General features: G+C 38.7%; 1 protein-coding gene across 1 annotated transcript; it reads left to right on the forward strand.

The window, feature by feature from the left end:
• Positions 1-7,053: 7,053 nt before the first annotated feature.
• LOC140946439 (uncharacterized) lies at positions 7,054-16,630 on the forward strand. The gene is made up of 10 exons (XM_073395564.1): positions 7,054-7,353; positions 8,186-8,237; positions 8,840-9,010; positions 9,666-9,932; positions 11,570-11,842; positions 12,131-12,406; positions 12,657-12,827; positions 13,106-13,285; positions 13,861-14,097; positions 16,161-16,630. Exons 1-10 carry the CDS (start codon positions 7,054-7,056, stop codon positions 16,496-16,498), a joined length of 2,265 nt encoding a protein of 754 aa, XP_073251665.1. The 3' UTR covers positions 16,499-16,630.
• Positions 16,631-16,825: the final 195 nt, after the last annotated feature.

The raw sequence follows: 16,825 nt of genomic DNA on the forward strand, positions 1-16,825 counted from the left end.
CTGCAAAAATTACAAATTCGTACCGGTTTGAGTCCGTCCCGGTCTCATGTAATTACCCCCTTAATATTAAGGCCCCTAAGATTAATGGCTTTTGCTGGCTGACCTTATAGGCTGTTCACGAGCAAATATAATGAAATGGGCTTTATTTCGTGCAAAGCAAATGATAACATTCGGATGAAACATTGCCAAACACAAGACAAGGCCCAAGGCAAGCAATCAAAACAACCGAGAGATCAAAGAAAATGGAATTCCTTGCGTTGCTTGTTCACCTCTCTGCTTCATGTGGTAGAAAAATGTTTTCACAGTTGCTGGTCTGGCTGATGCGCGCTTTCTTAGATCAAGCAGCTCACGTTTTTGACCTTCAGGGCCAAATGATGAGTCAGACGAGGACAAACAGTATGCCAAATTTAGCCTTCTGATAAATTTCGCTGAGACACTTGAATGCGTCAAAAACATTGCTGCTGGCATTTTCACCCATTAGGCATTTTATCCGAGATAAAAGTATTATTCATGACCCGAAAATGATGTATGTGGCATTTCACTCTCTTGCGATTTACCCAAGCCATACATTATTCTTTACCATTCACTTTTATTTTTTGTAGTCAACGATTCTACTACGCACGTCCTTTAATCAGCTCTTTTTTTTTGGCCCTGTTTATTGTTTTTCTTCTTTCGGCAATTTTGTTTCTTCCCTTAACACGTACGCATGTTGGGCTAGCCTGCCAGGAAGCTCTCCATTTTATAGGGGAGTCGCGAAAAGTCATGCCTGAGCGTGTTGTTAGAAGCCGGTGGTGAGGTTTTTAAGCCCACAAACCTTACATCCTACTCGGAAATCAGACTAATTTCCAGTAGCAACAAAGGAAGAAACCCAGTTCTTGAGAAAGAGGTTTGGTAGTCTAGCACCTCTTAAAGACAGCGATGGCGCTCTATACACTGAGTTACGGAAAGACTCACGGAGAGCAAGGCCACCTTAAAGAGGTTCATACGTGACATGCTGCTGTTATGATCAGAAAAGATGAAAGCTTACTGGTGGTCATTTAATAATAACCTTTATTTATTACCTTTGGCGATAAGAATTACGGTAATATTACAATAAAAATTCAAAACACTACATATTATATATACATATCAAATTAAGTTAAGTTTAGCACCTCTAGGAATAAACGATCGTTTGTGGTAAACAAAGAACAGGGAATTTTAGCCTCGGTAGTAAACTGAAGGAGAAGGAAGTCGCATTGATCGTCATGTCAAGATCATGTGATAAAAAAATAAATCCTTTAAAGTGGTTTGATGAAGTTGTTTAGAACTTCCAGTCATGGGCTATCGCATTGCAGGAAGAGACCATAACCAAACTCATCACAACAACATGTAAGGCAAAAATCGTCTTAACTCACCACAGCACTAGCCTGTGTAAAGGGGCGGGGGGGGGAGGGTCCGTAAACAGGCTACCACAGCACAAGAGCGCGCGGACTAGTCTTCACCGTTGCCTTTGAACAATGACTTGTGGACTTTGATCTTAGATCAAATGATTCACTGACAATCCTACAATGCAGACGCGTAAGTGGAATATGTAAGATAAGTGACTAAAAACAGTTCCTTGTAAACCGGAGAGAATGCTGTAAACCCGTTATCCGGTATCCGTCCCTCACTTCTACATCACTTAAGATTAAGTACCTGTTTTACTCGATTAGACGCCGCACCCAGTTAGAAGAGTGCTGCATTTATTCGAGGATTTTAAGATAAAACTCAGCAATGTACACCATTCAGCGGACAATTTTAACGATTCAATCTCAGCAAAAGAGCGAGACATGGGAACAGTTTAATCTTTTCGTTCAAATAATATGATTTTGAAATAAACGCCACCCTTGAATAAACGCCCTATCGGAAACGCTAAAAACCCAATAAGCGCCGCGGCGCTTAATCGAGTAGACGCGAAAGTCAATCCCATCAGGTGAGCAGGCGCACGATAACCGGTTGCCATTCAGATCTAACCAAAATACTGATCCACAGCTGTTTTAAGGAAGAAACAAAATACCATGGGCCTGATTCTTGAAAGTCCCGGGAGCAGGACTTAATTAATCCTATATTTTAAAGTCACTAAAGAATGCTAGTGTGGTTTTTTACCTCCTAACCAGCCTAATTTTCTTTTTCTTGATATTAAATGAATTCAAAAACACGGCAAACTTAAAACAGCCTTCTAGGCACTGTTTTTGTCGGGACCTTCGAGAAACGGGTCCTCGGTATAACCATAACACTACGGATACGTTATTAACCAATTCAAGTGCTGCCCGATATAGATATTGGCCAAATTTTATTAGAATCCGAATTGCAAATGATACATACAGTCATCTTCACCGATATGATCAAGGAATTTTTTTTTACTTGTGGGAACATTGACAATGTAGGCAATCCCGAGAGGACTCACAAGGCACTTTGTTGCCATTTTATACGAGACAAAATAGTTCAGTTTGGATGTAACACCTGCTAGATCCTACAGAAATGCTTAAGATATAAGGTTATTATTCGGCAGTTTTCAGATGCAACGGAAGCCGTATTATTCCGAGTGGACAATTGAATGGCTAAATACTTCTGGACATAACAACTAGATACGATTACCGCAACACTGAATGACATTTATTTAACAAAAATAACTTCCTTGACTCTAAAAAATGCCCGTTTAGAATAAAGGCAAAAATCAGGTGGTAAACTATTTAAATAATTGTTGGTTTAGACTACCCTTGATACCCCGAGCGTAAAATGTACTAAGTATTTAAACCCTTTGAAAGTTACATTTATGGAAAAATTTTAAGCCGTGGCCTTTATTTTAAATGGAGGTGAATGGCTAAATGTTTCTAGGTTGAATGACATTTTAAAACAAAAACTTCTTATTGACCACAAAAAATACTCGTTTGGAATAAAAGCAAAAACCTGGTGGGGAAGTTTTTTGATAACTCTTGCATGATTTAAGCTTTGTATATATATATATATATATATATCCCTCGAGATCCCGACCATAAAAAAGCATCCAGTCTGTCAATCCTTCGAAAGTTGCATTTAGGAAGTAATTTTATGACCATGGCCTTCCGAATTCATGATACCGGATCCAGTGTTTGCGGCGCGAACGGAAATCAAGGTCGACTATCATTTGAGTAAGCTCAGCTGTAAACTCTTAACACAAATATCGATTTCAAGAAGCTGTAAACAATTTATTAGTAGCTATATTAAGGACAAGGTATGGGCATAACAAGTGTCAGTTTACTGCTAGAAGGTATCCTATTGAGACCTCTAAGATTAATGGTTTTTGCTGACCTTATCGGTGGTTGATAAGCAAATATAATGAAATGGGCTTTATGTCGTGCAAAGCAAATCATTACATTTAGATGAAACATTGCCAAATACTAGACAGGGCCCAAGACAGGCAATTAAAACAACCAAGAGATCAAAGAAAAAGGAATTCCTTGCATTGTTTGTTCACCTCTTTGCTTCATCTGGTAGAAAAATGTTTTCACATTTGCTGATCAGGGGCGCCCAACGACGGTTTCCTCCCAAATAAAGTGAAAACACTTTTTCAGGCTATCCAAAGTCCTTTTAGATCTCTAGAAGTGCATTCCAAGCGGGGATACAAAATTTGTATCTGTTCGGTCATCCTTTAATAATAAGGGAACTTGAGTCTTTTCGAAATTACAAGGGCGTCAGTATTATTTTCCCGAAAATTTTAGAGGCAATTTAACTTATTGCCAAAGTTTCTGATTTCTCTCTCCATCAAATTTTTTAATCCGAAAATTTTACGTTTGAATTTCTCTACGAAAAATAGCCTAACCTAGGGAGTTAAATGTGAAAAATTAAACTTCAGAATTCGAAGGGAATTTCAGTTATTAGATAAGCTTCGAAAATTCTGCATAAATGGAACTGCCATCTAGAACTTTTTAGCCGTCCTCAGGTAATAGAAAATTCAAGGTAATATTTGCCTCTCCGAACACATATTTTACAGAAAACAGTTGTTGGGTGCCCCTGGCTGATGCGCGCTTTCTTAGATCAAGCAGCTCACGTTTTTGACCTTCAGGGCCAAATGATGAGTCAGACAAGGACATACAGTATGCCAAATTTAGCATTCTGATAAGCTTCGCTGAGACACTTAGCATTGCTTCGGGCATTTTCACCCATTTTATCCGAAATAAAAGTACTATTCATTGTCCGAAAATGACTACGTATGTGGCATTTCACTCTCTTGCGAGCCATACATTACTCTTTACCATTCACTTTTAATTTTTGTAGTCAACGATTCTAGTACGCACGTTCTTTAATCAGCTGGTTAGTGGCCCTGTTTATTCGTTTTCTTCTTTTTAGCAGTTTTGTTTCTTTCCTTAACACGTACATATGTTGGGCTAGCCTGCCAGCAAGCTCTCCATTTCATCGGGGAGTCGCGAAAAGTCATGCCTGCGCGTCACGTGATAGGAGACACGGGAACGAGAGGAGAGCTTTGTTAGAAGCAGTGGTGAGGTTTTTAAGCCCACAAACCTTACACCCTACTCGGAAATCAGACTAATTCGCACTAGCAACAAAGGAAAAAACAGAGTTCTTGAGAAAGAGGTAATATTCGTTACAGTCACGAAAGTTTGGTAGTCTATGACCTCTTCAGTAAAGACAGAGATGGAGCTCTATATCACTGAGTTACGGAAAGGCTCATGGAGAGCAAGGCCATCTTTAAGAGGTTCATACGTGACTTCTTATTGTTATGATCAGAAATGATGAAAGTTTACTGATGCTAAACAAAGAACAGGGAATTTTACCCTCGATAGTAAACTGAAAGAGAAAGATGTCGCATTGATCGTCATGTCAAGATCATGGGATGAAAAAATAGATCCTTTTAAGTGGTTTGATGGAGTTATTTAGAACTGCCGATCATGGGCTATCGCCTTGCAAGAAGAGCCCATGGCCAAACTCGTCACAACAACTTGTAAGACAAATTTGTTTTAAATCACCACAGCACAAGAACGCGCAGACTAGCCTTCGAACAATGACTTGAGGACTTTAATCTTAGATCATCAAAGAATGATGATTCACTACAATCCTACAATGCAGACGCGGAAGGGAAATGTGTAAGAGAAGATGAAGGTTAGAAAAAATGCATTAAGTGACCAGAAACAGTTTCCCGTAAACCAAGAGAGAATGCCGTAAACCCGTTATCCGGCACCCGTCCTTCACTTCCGCATCACTTAAAATTAAGTACCGGTTTTACTCGATTAAACGCCGCACCCAATTAGAAGAATGCTGCATTTATTCGAGGATTTTCAGAAAAAACTCCGTAATCTATACCATTCAGCAGACAAATTTAAAGATTGAATCTCAGCAAAAGAGCGAGAAATTGGAACAGATCTACCTGTTTCGTTCAAATGATATTCACAAATTAATGTCAGTGATTTTACAATGAGAAAATAATATGATTTTGAAAGAAACGCTGCCCTTGAATAAACGCCCCATCGGAAACGCCAAAAACCCAATAAGCAGTAGACGCGAAAGTCAATCCCATCAAGTGAGCAGGCGCACAATAACTGGCTGCCATTCAGATCTAACCAAAATACTGATCCACAGCTGTTTTAAGGAAGAAACAAAGTACCCACATGGGCCTGATTCTTGAAAGTCCCGGGAGCAGGGCTCAATTAATCCTATATTTTAAAGTCAAAATCTAAAGAATTCTAGTGTGGTTTTTTACCTCCTAACCAGCCTAATTTTCTTTTTCTTGATATTAAGTGAATTCAAAAACAGGGCAAACTTAAAACAGCCTTCTGGGCACTGTTATTATCGGCACCTTCGAGAAACGGGTCCTCGGTATAACCATAACACTACGGATACGTTATTGACCAATTCAAGTGTTGCCCGGCAGATATTGGCCAAATTTTATTAGAATCCGAATTGCAAATGATACATACAGTCATCTTCACCGATATGATCAAGCAATTTTTTTTTACTTGTGGGAACAATGTAGGCAATCCCGAGTGGACTCACAAGACACTTTGTTGCCGTTTTATTCTAAACAAAGTAGTTCAGTTTGGATGTAACACCTGCTAGATCCTACCCGGAAATAGTATAAGATATAAGGTTATTATTCGGCAGTTTTCAGATGCAACGGAAGCCGTATTATTCCGAGTGGACAGGTGAATGGCTAAATGCTTCTTGACATAATAACTAGATACGATTACCGCGACACTGAATAACATTAACAAAAAATAACTTCCTTGACTAAAAAAATTGCCAGTTTAGAATAAAGGCAAAAATCAGGTGCTCAAGTTTTTAAATAACTCTTGATTTAGGCTATCCCTCGATACCCGGAGCGTAAGATATACAAAGTTTTTAAATCTTTAGAAAGTTATATTTATGGAAAAATTTTAAGCCGTGGCCCTCTGCATTTTAAATGGAAGTGAATAGCTAATGTTTCTAGGCTGAATGACAGTTATAAAACAAAAACTTCTTTGACCCCCCAAAAATACTCGTTTGGAATAAAAGTAAAAACCTGGTGGGGAAGTTTTTTGATAACTCTTGCATGATTTAAGTTATCCCTCGAGATCCCGACCATAAAAAAGTATCCAGTCTGCCAATCCTTCGAAAGTTCTGATTTAGGAAGTAATTTTATGACCATGGCCTTCCGCATTCATGATACCGGAACCAGCATTGCCGTTCGAATAATACTGAGTCCCTTAGACGTTCTTTTCGGCGTTAGATTTAATGACAAGGTAAAACCCTTTTATTAAAAGTAAAGATTGGGATTCAAATTAAGTCATTTTAAATTTGGCACCCTTGATTAGCTATAAAACACTACCTCAAAGCAGTGTAGGTTACGTAATTCAGAGACAGTAGTAACGTTCAAAACACAAAGTTTCTTCCGTTTATTTTACTACTTAAACTGCTTGGTCCCTTTTGCTGAAACTAATTTTCCCTTTTGCTGAAGCGTCAGCTCATTCATCCTCATCTGGGGCTCTTAAATTTCAGCCTGAGATCAAATATATACAGAGTCCTAAAACAAAAAACCGTAAACTTAACTCAACACGAACCAGGATGGAACAAGCAAAATCGCGATGTAATGGCCTCTTTGCCATGGGGTTGTTAGTGAACCTCATACTGACTCTCGCTTCAGTTGGAGTTGTTATTTACAAAGTACGAGTTTTGGAGGAACAGGTGTTTCAGCTTCAGTCAAGGCCGCCGGTGGCATTGCAGGCTGAAACTATCGATAGTGGAGATTATGAAACATCACGACATCGAATGAAAAGATCTTCTGAGTCTGTTAGTGGGTCCAAGAGCTGCGTCAGCTGCCACAATGCTTGTGTCAAACTGTTTGGCTTAGGAACGTCAGCTAAGGTAAGAATAAATGACCCATAATCATGAAGAAGAGGGTATTTTTGATGCACTGCTACACCTTTTTTCTCTATCTCTCACTCTTTTGAAGTGTAGTTTTCTTGTGTAAACAAAAAGGGGACGAATGTTGATGATGATGATGATGAATGCATAAGGGGCCTTCTCGAAAATCATTTTAAAAACAATATATTCTATAATTGTTACTGGTCTACGCAGCCACGTTTCTTTTTCCCTATTTGCGTTGTTCTGTCTTTTTTATCTATCTTTTTTTTGGTTCATTTTTAGATTAGGATTTTTCAATCCTTCCTGTAGTAGGAAGGGATCGGTGCCCTATTTGACAGCTCTCTGTTGAAGAAAAACAGGTGCATCACCTACGACGCAAAATCCATCTCAGTAATTCAAAAAATCTTTTTGTAAACAATGGGATTATTAATGTCCGGGCGCTAAGATAATTCTTTGATTCCTGTGCTAGCAACCTGACATCAGTACAGCACACGCTGAGTTATGCATTTCCTTAACCCTTTTTCAGCAAAAGCCACTGATATATAATCAGGGTCAATTAGTTTGTTATCGCTATTTCTTGAACCGACTTTATTGAACAGTCCTTCTAAACGTGCATCACACAGCGCAAGTAAAGGACCTTTTTCTTCTCAGAACTAGGAAATATCAAAGAAGCTTATAACAGATTCCGGATAAATCATTTACACAGTTTTTATTGATTTCAGCATTTACATGGAAGATTCGAGTTATTTTTTTTCTGATGAATGAATAGTCGCAATGATCGATAACACCCACAGTTACAAGATAAAATTACATTGTTTTTTTTTTTCTTCAGGTTTCTGTTCAATCTAACAATGGCACAGATAAAGACGTAATTTGCACCAGAGGTAAGTATTGTAACTATTTCCCATTAAATGTTCCTGAATATAGGATCGTTGACTAAATAATCTAGACAAACCCTGCGGTAGTCATCTTCAGAGTCAAAGTCAGTCGTTTGTCCACGTCAGTTACGTTGATAATTAACTAAACTTGCATTTCATTGGTCGTCTGCCAGAGTTCAGTCTGGATATTTCTGGTTGCAACTGAAAGCCGCGCAATAAAATTCGAGTGATGCATTCAATCCGTCTTTTGACGGTTGTGATATGCTGCTGCATGCAGTATTAAAATTTGCGTAATACTGTAACGCATAATTAAGACCAAAGTCAGAATACGGTACATTAACAACTTCCAAGAAGTCTACAATGGACCATTTTCTTCGAAAAGAGATATATTTATACTCTTTCTTTCGAGTCACTTCTTTTCTTTCTTTATTTATTTCCTTCTCTTCTTTTTTTTTTTTTTTTACTTTTTTATTTATTTATCTATTTTTTTTTTTGGACAAAAAGACAAAAGTGCAGTAGTTCCGCGCAGAAAATCTCTCCACGTAGCAATATAATATTAAAACTAAAAATTCGTAAGGGCTTGTCACTGATTAACTCGTTGGTTTAAGGTGAACGAGGGCCGCAAGGAAAACAGGGACCTCGAGGCAAGCGCGGCAAGCAAGGTGAAGCAGGAAAAGCTGGTAAACAAGGACCACCTGGCCAAAAAGGCTCCCGAGGACCCAAGGGAAGACCTGGAAAAGCTTTTTCAGGAAACACATCGAAACTGATTGAAGATATAGGTAGCTATATACTTTAGATGTAAGACGGGGCAAGACCAAAATTTCCTTGCAATTGACTTGACCGTTAACTCTTTCTCACGAAAAAAAATAATGGCCTGAAGACGGGGCGAGAACTGAAGATCACCATATTTCCTTCCTGTTTTGCTAACTTCAAGATTTTCAAAAAACTCTTACCCGCTTGCACTTTCATTAATTCAGAGTATGGTAGTAGCGTTGATCAAGCACATTGCAGTAGTGAATGTTAAATCCCTCAGATCACGCAAATGTTCCGCAGTGTAATAGAGTAATTGGGTGAATTCACTTTTCTCTTGTTTGCGCATGATCAAATTGAGGGAGGAAAACGGAAGGTAGGTCGTCTAGTGATCATTATTTATCATTCCCCTGGCACTGATCTCTTCGGCGTAGAAATACAGCCAGCCTTGCCCAAGAGGGTCGTAGGGTCGTAGGGTCGTTTAGAGTGTTGTAGGTAGTCTAATACAGCTGTCCTTTGGAAACTGACTGGGCAATGAACGGACTTGCAAAGGACAAGAAGAAACATGGTAATTTACCGCCACCCAGTTTTGAAAGTAACACTGAAATATAATCTTGAAATAGACTACTAAGTGCCGTTATTATTGCACGGAATCTAATTCCCGTGGCTGGTTTAAATACCCAGATTTGCCCAAGATCAACGTGGGACCTCCTTCCAGCTTAACTACAAGAGAAGGAAACAACGCTTCCCTTCCATGCTCCGCCAATGGTATCCCTAAACCGACGATCACGTGGTACAAGAACGGTGAAGCGCTTGACGGTTCTAAATATGATGCAGATTCAGGAATGTTGACCCTTAACGACATTCAGTTTGCTGATCATGGTGTGTACAAATGCGAGGCGAGGAATTTCCTGGGGTTTGATTCAGCAACTGTGGAATTAGTTGTCGAAGGTAGGTGTTTAACCTTAATGAAGCCGTAATATTAGCCAGTTCTTAAACGTAGGGGAGATTTCTGGGATCAGTTCACAAACGGTTAGTCCTTTTTTGGATGTGTAAATGTATCTATGTTGTTGTTTGTTTGTTGTGCATTCTGTTCTTATTTCTAAGCAGCGTGCGGTAGTTAACTCATTTTGTTTCAAAAAATGTCGATAGAAATACTGGGCCAATTTTTTGCCTGGGGTGGGAAGGGGCGGGGGGGGAGCGGTAAACCATTTGCCCAAAAAATTCTTGCAAGTTGCCCAAATGTTTACAAAACAGTCGAACTGAAACGAGGGCCATACGATGCAACAACATAGGCCGTACTGGCATATGAAAGTGGCTCGATATAGTTTTTCAGGGTCAATACCTGCGAAGTTTGAGCATAGTTTACGCAACCATAAACAAACATTTGGAAAAATTGCCACACAGTTGTTTTAGATAAGGGTGAAAAATTGTTATGATCCGGGTTGCAATAACATCGGAGTTGTCATAGCAACGAAATGACGCCATTACCTATTATACTTACGGCAACATTTCTCACTGGGAACTGTTCTTCCAAAATCGTTCACGGGAGCATTTTCCTCCAATAGTCGCCTCGATGTTCGTTAAGTTAAAACGGAATCTGTATAAGAGCGTTGCGGAGATATTTTGGGATAAAGTTTAAGTCGTTAGAAATACGGTAAAAAAAGGAAAATCTTGATGTTTGGCCGTTATCTTTAGAAAACGAAGCGCTTTTGACATGCAATTTCACCTCATAGTAGTTTCAATCTTTTTAAAAACGTGGTTGAAAGATCATGGAGATAGCTCTGGCCAATAGCTACAAAAAAGGATTTGATTAGTATGTATGATGGCGCTCTTGTTAGCGGTTTTGTAAACATTTCGGTCTACTTTAACAAATTAGTGAATAATTTTTAAACCACTCGATAGATTTTTTTTAAAAAAATTAAGATTCTTCGCGTAATTCAAACTGAGAATTAGTCAGCCACTTCTTCACTTTCAGACCTATTGCTGATGCTATCTGCCATACATTGTTCTACGAGCGGAGGTGATTCTAGAAAGTTAGGCGGAAGTCTATTCTAATCAATTCACGACTGGCAATAGCACATTGCAGTACAGTGCCCAACAATAAAAAAAATCAGCACGTGATACCCTTCCCTTATAACCAGAAACCCATTACGTGCTAGGCAACTACTGTCTCGTGTGAATGTAACAGTACTGGATTATTACGCCAACTTCAGGTTAAAATAGAAAATATTTTTGATTTGAAAAACACGGAAACTTCTTTAAAAAAAACTGGTTTTGCCCAAATTTTCTCTTGCTGTTCAAAAACTCTGAGAAAAAAAAAATAGAAAAGGCGCAAAAAATCTTGTTCACATTTTAACGATTAAAGCAATTTTAATGATTGTCAATGTTAAACGAGCGTATGTACAGTGTATACAGATACGACTTATTTTAAAGGATTTAAACTTAAGAACCACTTCAAAAAAGACATAAACGTGTTTCGGCTGTTCAAGAAAATAGCGGTATTTAATCAAGTCAGGCATGAACTAAATATCCTTTCTTAAAAACCCCTCCGCTATTTCTTTAACTTGACTTAAAAAATTTTGCAGTGCCACCACGCTTTGTAGAGACACCGGAGGTATATCACATGGGATACGAGACTTGGGATACCACTATATCATGCAATATCTTTGGATATCCTCCGCCGGTAATAAGATGGACCCGAGCATTCAGGCCATTGCCTATCGGCCGTCACGTGATTACTGGAAAAGACCTTATTATAAAGGATACCGAGAAGATAGACAGAGGACCAATCATGTGCCGAGGCGATAACAGACTTGGTCACGTGTACGCAATGATTGTGCTTGTGGTGAAGCCTGTTGGTAAGGATTAAGATCTTAAAAAGCCCCCTGTTCTTTCCTATTTTGCATTAAAAAGTGTAAGGAATAGTAAACGAGAGATCAGAAGTTATCTTTTTCGAACAAGAACCTAAAAATATTTTCCCCAACAGTGACGGTTATCAATATCTGCTTCAAGGTCACATGGCAGTTAACAATAGTACTGTTTCGCGAGATAATTCTCTGAGCGAGGTATTATGAGCGACCTACCATTGCATGTTAACCACGAGTTTGTTTTCTTATTCTTTGGCGATTTTTAATTCTGATTTCTAGTCAATCCTGTTATCACTACTGCACCACCCTCATTCATCGCAGTTACAAAGCTTCACGATACAGTTACCATGATATGTGCTGCCCAGGGGTCCCCCGTCCCCACTCTGGAGTGGCGAAAGGATGGAGTAGTGATTTCTACCAATACAACATCAACGACGGTAGAAGAAGTAAATGGAGAGCTTGTTATTCCTCGATTTAGCCCAGCTGATCAAGGCGTCTACACATGTTTCTTTAAAAACTACGACAATGGAACTGCTGAAACCTCAGCCACTGCAGGTCAAAAACAATTGTTAAATAAGTAATCGAAAGTAACGGAGGTGTTTAAACTAGCAGGTTTATTGGTCCCTAAAAGACTTCGACCCCGATTGAAATCATAAAGGTTTATTAGACGTTGCTAAATGAGCCTGCTGTAAATTTTTCAGCAGTCTTGATATGTTAATGCTTAATATAACATATTACGTCAAATTTTAATACATATTACTACATAATTATATTGCCTAAAGAAACTGTCTAATTTTTAATTTAGAACTGGTTGGCTGTGGAGACCCTGGTGTGCCTGTGCATGGCTATAAGATTGGAGAGAATTACTGGGGAGGACAAATGGTCAAATATACATGTGACCCAGGTTTCTTCTTAGAGGGACCTACAAACAGAATGTGCCTGGAAAATGGAAATTGGAGCGACGTCGTCCCAAAATGTAATGAAATGGAGTCTTTTATTGCCTATTCAGTTCTTATTTATAAAACTGGTCATTGAGAAACTGCTCATGATCTGTAGAAAAGAGATCGAGCGGTGAACTATGGCGACAAATGCAAATAAATTGTCCACGATCTTTATGATTGCTTTTCACTGCTGCTGATGGAGAAATAAGCTGAGCGCTTTTACCATAGCATTTATTAAACGTTTCATGAAGACAGTGCCGGTATATGTACATATGTTTACTTCGTACGTTTATAATGAGTTTGTGTTTCTCAGGCCACCGCTTCTGCAATGAGCCTTCTCCAGTTGAAAATGGTTACATTATAGCAACTGAATTCTGGGAAGGAAAAAACATAACCTACAAATGCAATAGAGGTTATTGGCTGAGAGGACCGCCGGTCAGGGTTTGTAATGCCACAACCGGAAACTGGACCATGGAAGCACCAATTTGTGAAGGTAGATTTGATTCTGGGAAAAGCTGAATCACGCTAGTAGTTGATAACGCCGCGCAACTGTTCTAAGATGTTTTTCAGTACAGTGTAAGACTTATTGAGGAAGTAAAAGCTCTCTCTTTTCTATTCTTCAAAAGTAACAAAAATTAAAACAATTAAAACACAAAAATAAAACAAAACAGCAAGGCAGGCAGGTTTTTTTTCTCACAGTATGATTTGAAGGGATAGATAACTATAATAGCGAGAGAGACGGCACGGGTCAGGTGGTTTTGTCAAACGTATAAAAAGCACGATGATTTTTTACGGCATCTTGCTGCAAACTTATTAACTGAAATCTGGAAAAACCGTCAAAGTACTTTAAGCGACTTGGATTAATTTTTGTCTTTCAGGAGATTTTATATGAGAGAAAACTTTAACCCCTTCTGTGACTTTAAACTGTGCAATATTTTAGTTTATGACACCTCAGTTTCTTTACTATGCAAAGTTATCTACATAAGCAATGGCTAGTTTAAAATATCTTATATAGTTTGCTATAAAATCAAAAGCTCAAGTTTTGTCAAAAATTTATCAATTTTACAGGGCCAGAGTTTGAACCATCAAAAATCCTCCTCAACAAAACCAGGTACTGGGAACTGCTAAAGAGGTGGTTAGAGCCCGTATCTACATTACCCACTAAATGGAAGCTCTGCTACCGAGCTACGGACCATGGATGGAGATCCAACACATTCCACTCACAATGCAATAACAAGGGTCCCTCAGTGACCTTTATAAGGGTGGGAGAGTATATCTTCGGGGGATACACTGACCGAAACTGGCGTAAGTATCCTATTACCATCATTTTTTTGTGTGCTCTTTATTGCAACTACCCTGGGTACCAGAGGTTTTTCTCGCGTGCGTCGGGAATTTTTGGTGTTGACCGAAGCCATGAGCGGCGAAGACGCGAGAAAAAACGGGCGCTGGTCCGCCTATAAAGACTCGACAGAAACTGGAAACCGCGCTAGAAAATTCTCTGGCACCCAGGGTATATTGCAACAGAAATCAGTAAAATTCAAAGAACGGTTTTTAACTGTTGCCGGCGTACTGTTAAGAAGAAGAAGAAGAAGAAGAAGAAACAGCAAAGTTTTATGTTAATATGGCAAAACAATATTTTACCTTGCTACTATGGTCTTGTTAGCAAAGGGAAAGCGCTACCTTGATGGACCTTTGATAGTCTGTTTGAAGAGAAGATCAAAATTTAGAAAGAGACACACACTTCACTCACTATACCGGTATGGCCAGTTCCTTACTATTGTGAAGAATTTTGAACGTTATTTTTAAGAGCTGTGTCTTATGTGCATCAGTTTGGAAAAATTAGCATATAACGTCAAAACAGTGAATGTAACGCGAATTTTTGGCCGGTTAGTAGGCTAGATTTCTCTTGAAATTTCAAGGTGGTGGAGTAAATCAATCTTAATGAATTCAGACATTGTTATATACATCATGAAGATCATGTGATGAGGTTTCAAAAGAATTCTGTCAAGCTGTTTTAGAGATAATACAGAAAAGCGATAAAAGTCAAAATTTAGAATAAAGTTGTACTTAGACAGGTTATGAGAAAACCGGTTAGTTTTCAGGATTGGAAGAAAGAAAATACACCAAAATTTCCCAGCATCGAAATATGATATTACGCAGCCTTTTAAAGCTACCTAAGTACCTAAGTATCTAGAACGTTTTTATTAAACATTTTATCACGGCTATTGAAAATATAAGGTTTAAAATATATTACGTTTTACTTCAATTCAAACATACAGAATTTTTTACTTCTCACGGAGGTTTGCTAGACACCACATTTCGATTAAGTCGATTTCAAAGTTTTTTGTTTATTGTTGTCATAGTGATATCGAGTTTACTAACAACTGAATTTTGACGAACTTTAGTTCATAGTCAATCACTGGTGAAAATTTTGTAGCGATCAGACAAGGATAAAATCGCTTTTAAGGTGATCACTATGGTCTCACTAAAACTGTATCAAAACACCTTAAGGTTTAAGTCAGAAAATTTTGTCCTCATGAGTGTTTTCCTGTTTTATGTTTTTACTCGTACTTGAAATTATGCTTAGCTCGATAATTTACTGTCCACTTTGGAATTTTCCTATCTTGTCTGCCTTGAACGGCACTCACATTGTGTGGCTCCTCCCAAATGCTCTACAATTGATACAGGATTTAATGGAGCCGAAATCAATTGAGGAATTGCAAACATTTCAGGCATCCTACTGAGATGAACAGTTGCGACACATAGTAAGATATTTCGGGCAAAAAGAATTTGTTGTCTGTCCAATTTGAATTGGCCTCGTAAGGTGTGATACTTACACAGATGACCTTGTTTGGGAGGTCAGGGCTGACCTTGGTTTATTTCTCCTGTTTGGGTTTTTTAACCAGCTTTCTAGCGTCTTACAGATCGCAGCTGTGTTTAAGGTAGCCACACGGAGTTTGCCACTCCTTATCGGGTCAGCTAATCGAGACATGACCAGGTTTGGTTTGTAAAACCGCCACTGTTCAGCTTGTTAGCGGGTAGGAGTTGAGTAGGAGTTAGGAGTGTTAGTAAGAGTGTAGTAGAAGATTAAGAAGTGAAGACGAATAAGTAAAAGAAAACTATTGCAGTCATCTCGCTTGGCAGGCTAGTTGCTCGTCGAACACACTCTCACATTACGCACGCATACAGCGATATCACCTGAGCAGCAGCCATAGACAGCTGGTTTGTCTTTTAGACTGGAATGTGACTGTGATTGAAGGGTCCTTTCAAAGACAATGAAAGTTGTTTTATCTAGTTCATCGACACAGTTCATTATTCTATTAATTATACAATCTCCGAATACAACGTAACTGATAATTTTCTTCCAGATTCTGGCGGCCACTTCACACACTCCCTCCATGGTTTCCTATTTTCCTTTAAAAACAAAGATGGACTGGAGCCTTTCAAGCTTCACATCAAAAACTATGAGCATGCTATCTATGGAAACGATGGCTACGGTCCAACATTTGGAGCCGGATCCGGCCATGATCTTTACATCGCTGATAGTGCCGATTCCAACAGCAACTCGCACTCTGATTTGGGTCACAACTACGTGCAAGTAGCGGGCTACCGATATGGACAAGATGACACTCGAAGCCTGCTCGCTGGAAGCTACAATTTCCAACCTAACGAGGTGGAAGTTTTTTATCAGACTTACCAGAGCTAATATATTAATGTACGCTAAGTTTTTTCTGCGAAAGTTTATATATTTTGATCAGTCATAGCATCAGATCTAATTAGAACCCAATCATTTTATTTAAATTTGTAAATTCCCAGTTGCAAACTCTGTGCTTTTTTAAAACCCTCTGCTTAGGCTTTTGGTTATTACAGAATTGAAATAATTAAAATATCTAGGTTGACAGGGAACTACGGTAACCTTTTGGTTAATAATTGCCCTTTCTGGAACTGTGACAACTACGGTGGACAGGAAGAGATTTTGTTGTCAAAGTTGATACGTTACATATTAACGTACTTAAGAGAAAGAAAGGTTTAG

This window comes from Porites lutea, chromosome 8, assembly GCF_958299795.1.
Source record: "Porites lutea chromosome 8, jaPorLute2.1, whole genome shotgun sequence".
NCBI lineage: Eukaryota > Metazoa > Cnidaria > Anthozoa > Scleractinia > Poritidae > Porites > Porites lutea.

Bases quoted from the DNA above. Each gene is read 5' to 3' on its own strand.
- LOC140946439 (XM_073395564.1), top strand. From the start codon at position 7,054: ATGGAACAAGCAAAATCGCGATGTAATGGCCTCTTTGCCATGGGGTTG. The intron at 13,286-13,860 runs GTAGATTTGATT...TCAATTTTACAG, and splicing joins GGAAGCACCAATTTGTGAAG to GGCCAGAGTTTGAACCATCA. The intron at 14,098-16,160 runs GTAAGTATCCTA...ATTTTCTTCCAG, and splicing joins ATACACTGACCGAAACTGGC to ATTCTGGCGGCCACTTCACA.